This window comes from Nycticebus coucang, chromosome X, assembly GCF_027406575.1.
Source record: "Nycticebus coucang isolate mNycCou1 chromosome X, mNycCou1.pri, whole genome shotgun sequence".
NCBI lineage: Eukaryota > Metazoa > Chordata > Mammalia > Primates > Lorisidae > Nycticebus > Nycticebus coucang.
This window is the reverse complement of record NC_069804.1, coordinates 65,399,114-65,405,107: the sequence shown is the minus strand read 5'-3', so window position 1 is coordinate 65,405,107 and position 5,994 is coordinate 65,399,114. Positions and strand designations below refer to the sequence as shown.

Sequence of the window (5,994 nt, the reverse complement as noted above, 5' to 3'; positions counted from 1 at the left end):
AAGGAAAAAGAGCAGAGAGTAATCACTACTATACGGATTTAATCAGCAAAACTTAATATTGTGGCACATGTTATGTGTGAATCAATATCATTAATAAAAAAATTGCAAGAAAAAGAGATGAAGGGGAAATGTATAGTTCAAAAGGACACTTAAAAAATTAGTGGGAATTTAAAATTTTTTAAATTTAAAAATCTTAAATTTTAAAAAGTGTCATTTATAGCACAGTTGGACATTTGAACCCTTCCTGGATTTTAACAGATAATCAAAATTACTGTAAATGTTACTTGTGATAATGGAATTATGCTTTTTACCAAAACAGCCAATAACTTTCAGAGGTACATATAGAAATTTATGTATGAAATGATGTCATTTCTGGTATGGGTTCCAAAATAATAATAGAAGATAAGGAATGAGTAGAGATTAGTTAAATAATAGTGTCATTAATTGATTATTGTTGAAAGTACAATATTGTTGAAAGTTGAGTTCAAAGTACATGGATGATGTAATATAATGTATGTTTGAACAAAAAAGCACATGCCATATCGTCACTGGAAAACATCCTAATATTTTTCGAGGAAAGAAACATATTATCAAGGAAACACAGAAAAGAAAGACTTTTGACATCATCTATTTAAGCCATCTCATTTTATATGTAAGGAAATTAAGGCTCAGATAGGTTAAGTGACTTGCTGAGGGTCACACGACTGGTCAGTTCCAGACTCATGATCAGAATTTAAATCTCCAAACTTGTAATCCAGGGTTGTGCTCTTTTTTAAAACCAGTAATAAATGACTATATTTAAACATTTACTCCAGAAAATCCTCAAAATTGACTATAACAAAGTAAGCCACCTGGTAAGGGATGAATAAAGTTGGTTCATACCAAAAATGAGCTTCCAGTCACTGTGTTAAGATCTGTTTCTTTTTGAGAACCATGGGTCCCTACTGGATTGGAGAATGCAAACTGGGGTTCTTCCTCCTGTCCAAAGAAGTCAGACTCAGGCTGTACATTCCATTCCACTTTGGTTGGTGTCAGTAGTTCTGAGACACTGTTTTCACAAAGGGTGCTTGAAGGAGTCAGAGCATCTGTGTCCACTGTTAGCTTATTGCTGGGTGTCAAAGCTTGGGGCTCTGGACTAGAATTTTTCATAACCGAAGAGCTCACGGATCTCAATGGCCCCACACTTACACTTGAGACATCATCCATATATAAAGGGCTCTGCTGAAAACCAGTGGCTGATGTTCCAAAAAAGAGAGAGGTATCCAGACTTTGAGGAAGGTCACTGGTGGCCATCAAAGCCTGAGGGTCCATGGCCTGCCCTAAAGAATTAGCATTATCAGCAGGGAGGTTCCCTGACAAAGTTGAGCTCACAGATGCCACATCAATGGTCAAGATGCCAGAGTTCACCAATGCTGCGTCCAGCACTGCAGCAGAACTACTGTCAGGCACTTCAGAGAAGAGAGACACTATGTCTGCATCACTGAGATCATGCTGCCCCTGGACAGTAAGTTCACTGCTGGGTGTAAGAGAATTTCCTGCTGCTAGCTGAGCTAAGAGATCCTGGCTGATGTTGTGCCTTTTGGTTATGTGGGTCTTCATGCTGTGCTTGGATGTGAAGAGCTTATTACAGGTGGAGATGGGGCAACGGCTCTTCCAAGTGTCCACATTCTGCAGGTGTTTCTTGGAGTGGATGTAGAGACTACTGCGAGCAGAGAACCTGGCACAACAACCTTCCACAGGGCACACAAAAGGCTTTGTACCCAGGTGTGTTATGCTGTGGCCTTTCAGATGCTCAGCCCTGGTGAAAGATTTCCCACAGCCTTCCACAGGGCACGTGAACCTCCGGTCATCATCGTGCTTCCTTTTGTGCCTTAAAAGTTTGGACATGCTGGTGAAGTTCCATCCACAGCCATCAAAGTCACAAAGGAATGGCCTCTCACCAGTGTGGCTTCGCAGGTGAATTTTCAGCCTACAAGCCTTGTCATATTGTTTGCTGCAACCAGGAAACGAGCAGGAAAAGAATTCCTGTTCCCTGAAATGGGCACGGTTATGGGAAAACAGGGCACTCACTGTGATAAATGTCTTCTTACAGCCAGAAAATGCACACTGGTAAGGCCTCTCAGGCTCAAAGTGGCTGCGCTGATGGGTGCTGAGTTTTGCCTGTGTGGGGAAGTTCTCCTCACATACCTCGCATTTGAAGGAGTTCTCCTGCTCGTGGCCCTTCATGTGTGCTTTGAGGTTGTACACGGTGGTGAAGCTCTTGCCGCAGCCGTCCACTGGGCAGCCAAAAGGCCGCAGTTTGTCATGCGACTGCAGGTGCCTCTTGAGCTTGTAAGAGGTGGTGAAGGTCCAGCCGCAGCCACCCAGTGGGCACTTGAAGGGTCTCTGGCCCTGGCTGCTGCTGTGTGTCAGCAGGTGCACTTTCAGCTGGTGCTTCTTGGGGAAGGTTTGTCCGCACTGCGCCTCGGGACAGAGGTAAAGAACCATGCCTGGGCCTGGGCTCAGTGACCCCTGGGGGCCCAGGGTGCCCTCCACCTCCTCTTTGGGCGCTGGAGCGGGCGCAGGTTCAGCCGGCATGGCCAGCAGTTCGGGCGACAGCTCTGTGCAGTTGTCCAGCTGCACGGTGTGCGGGGGCAACCCAGCTTGAGGAGCGATTAAACCCGCGGGCTGTGGGACAGGCCCGACCCCCAGCTCCCAGGCGGGTGGCGGGGGTGTGGTCAGGGTGAGGATGCCATTCTCAAAGCACAACAGCAGGTCTTGGTTGTGGATAGTGACGGTGCCTGCGAAGGCCGCGGTGGGGTCAGGGCCTGGGGTGGAGATCAAGGACGGAGTGGGAACCGCGGACAGGCATCTGGGGCCCAGCGCCAGGCAGCTCGCGGGGTTCGCGCTGCTCTCGTTCCCTGGGGGCCCTAGGCCCGCCTGGGCCTTATCCCTCCACACCAGCCCTGCTGCCTGACCCGCGCTCGCGGTCTCCACATCGCCACCCACCGGGTCAAGCAGTACCAGGAAGAAGTCATCGCCGCCGCCGCTAGCGTGATCCGGCCTCAGCGCCAACAGGCTCGGGCCAGCGCCCAGTGAGGCAAGGCGGGCCTCCTCCCGCCGCAGACAGGGCCCGCCATCTTGGGGGGCCCGGAGCAGCAGGAGGCGGCGCAAGGGTGCCTGGCCAGCCGGCGGGGCAGACCCTTGGTCTATTTGGCCACCGCCCGCGGGGCTACCGCCACAGCTGCCCTGTAGTGTCCCGCGAGCCGAGAGCAGCCTCGGTATTTCCATCTCGGAGTATGTGAGGTTCAGCTGGAACCAGAGCGGCAGAGGAGGCGCGACCCCGCCCCCTGCCGCCCGCCTGTGCACGTTCCTGAAAGGGGAAAAAAAAGTGCAATGCGTAGAAACTGGCCCTATCAGATATGAAAACGTATTTAACGCCTCAGGGATTTAAATTTTCTGGTACTGGGTCCCCGGAACAGAATAGAAAGCCCAGAGGCAGAGCCCAGTATAAATAAATATGCCCCACAATTAATATTAGTTAGTAATTAAGGAGGTCTTAATTACTATGGTGAAAAGACAGCTCAGTCAGTAATGGTGCTGGAACATCTAGCTAGGTGTCCGCTAAAAGCAATTCAAATCCATACCTCATTGTATATACCAAAATAAACATACTTCCAGTGCTAAGTGCGTTAAGTTTTTGACATGTGTTAAGAATCTTCCTGTGAATCTGGAAATATAAAAATATCTTCAGTGATACCTCCATGTGAAAATTAACTAGAGTATATTTATTTTGTATAAAACTTATATTCCCCTCTATTAAAAATTAACCTGTCATATTCATAACACCAAAAAGCAGATTTTCTTGTATTTGACACTGTTTGAAAATATATGTGTGTATATACGTTTTGTTATTATCTTCCAGGAAAAAAATAAAGAACTCATCTAATCAAAAAAAAAAAAAAAAGAATTGTCTCCTGCTGGCTGGATGGATGGATGAGAGAAAATTCCTAAGGGAATAAATTGTCCTTATGTGTGAGCATTAACTCACCATAGTGCTAGCTTTTCTACTGGAAATGTCCTACACTACCACTGCCCTCTAACACCACCACCACTGCGCCTGCGCCACCCCCAGACAACTTCCATTCTGGCTCGAAGGAGGTCCTCGGGAAAATTTGTGGCATAGTTAGATTTTTGTCCCACTGATTCAGATATTAGAATAAGTAAGATGAGGCCAAACAAAGGAGCAATGTTAAAACTATAAACACAAAGCCTGGAGGATGAAACAATTTATACTGAAATATAGAAAAACCAACCCACTCCTAGATTCTCCCTATACCACATGCACAGCCTAAACCAACTCTTTGTCATTCCACCTCCAGTGTGCCATGATAAATTTCACGTCCAATCTCACAGCACAGTGTAGACATTCCTCAGCTTACATGGAGGTCTCTGGGCAAGAGTTAGAGTTCAATGTGGTAAGATTAAACCCCAAGTCACTGCAACTTGCCGAGTAAAATGAACAAATGTCCTTCTCCAATAGCCCTGGTGTATCTGCTTGCATTCAAGTGTGGTTGCCCAGTCTGACTGTAATGTCCTCAGCCTGTGATGCCTAATGATCTTATCAATGATGATGACAGTCCTCCAATTTGTCTTTCCATAGTGAATCAACACTTGGCATAAATACTAAGTGAAATGTCTGATTAGGGTGATGACTAGATTATGGGGTGCCTATCATTTAAATATCCCTGGCTCTTTTAACAATAGTGGATGCTTCCTGGTCTCCAGACTGGAAGATCAAATTATTCATCTGTAACCATCCAAACTTCATCAAAATTTCTACTCCACATACTTTTAGTTTTAATACAATTTTTGGAGGAAGCATTTTTCAAATCTGAGAGGCAGAAGAGTGCATACAGCATATCTGTATGATTTAGAGACTTTATATAGGCAGACATCCATGTAACTAGGCCAAGGTCAAGAAATAGACCATTGCCACACTTCCAGAATACAGCCACAATCCATCCACAGTACAATCACAATCCACACCCTCCCATATGAATATTGTCATTACCTTGGCATTATAATAATTTCAGTGTGTTTCTTTACAGCCTGACAACTTTTGTACTTCTCTAAAAACTACAGTTTCTATGAAGTTATGTAAATGGAATTATACTGCATGTTTCCTTTTATGGTTTGCTTCTTTCACTCTGAACTATATTTGAGCAACTCATCCATGTTCTTCATAGTAGCTATAGGCAGATCTTTTGTCTCTGTTGTTCACTAGCATTCCAGTGTATTCTTATAGCAAAGTGATTATGGTATGATTATATCCTTCTATTTTACAGTGGATGGACATTAGGATTGTTTCTACTTTTTGACTATTATTATGAACATTCTCATAGATTTCTCGTGGGACATACATGTAAAAGTCTCTCCAGGGTACACATAGAAGAATAGAATCATTGGGAAATAGGGAATGGATGTCTTCAGCTTTACTAGATGATATCAAATTGTTTTCTATAGTGGTTGTGCCAATTGTCAATCCCACCAACAGGACAGTGAGTTCCTGCTGCTCCACATCTTCACGTATGCCAAGTATTGCCAGAATATAAACTTTATCAATCCATGGGTGGGAATTACCCAAATCACTCTTCTTAGGCTTTAGCCTTTTGGATTTTCTCTTATGCAGAAGCTCTACTCAAGTTTAACTCTTTTAACCCATTTTAAAATTCCATTTTCCATCTTCTACTTACTGATGTAATGACTCTTTTGTATATTTTAAATGTGGCCAAAATATTCCTTTACCCTGTTGTTTGTATTTTTACTGGATTTGTGCTGTGTTTTGTGAACAGAAAACCTTATATAATATAGTCAAAATCATCATTAGTTTTCTTATGGCCACTTCTTTTCTGTTTTAAGAAATCTTTGCTGTTTTCAGAAACAAAAACGTAGGCCATGAAAATATTCTCTGTTTTATCTTCTAAAATATGTACGGTTTTGCCTTTCACAGTC

The 5,994-nt window shown here is 44.1% G+C and overlaps 1 protein-coding gene across 1 annotated transcript; it reads right to left on the bottom strand.

Moving 5' to 3' along the window:
• Nucleotides 1-625: 625 nt before the first annotated feature.
• LOC128578427 (zinc finger X-linked protein ZXDB-like) lies at nucleotides 626-3,475 on the bottom strand. Its single transcript, XM_053581072.1, has one exon. The coding sequence runs from the start codon at nucleotides 3,268-3,270 to the stop codon at nucleotides 877-879; it is 2,394 nt and encodes a 797-aa protein (XP_053437047.1). The 5' UTR covers nucleotides 3,271-3,475; the 3' UTR covers nucleotides 626-876.
• Between the last annotated feature and the right edge of the window lie 2,519 nt (nucleotides 3,476-5,994).

Coding starts and splice junctions, on each gene's coding strand:
- LOC128578427 (XM_053581072.1), bottom strand. CDS start 3,270: ATGGAAATACCGAGGCTGCTCTCGGCTCGCGGGACACTACAGGGCAGC.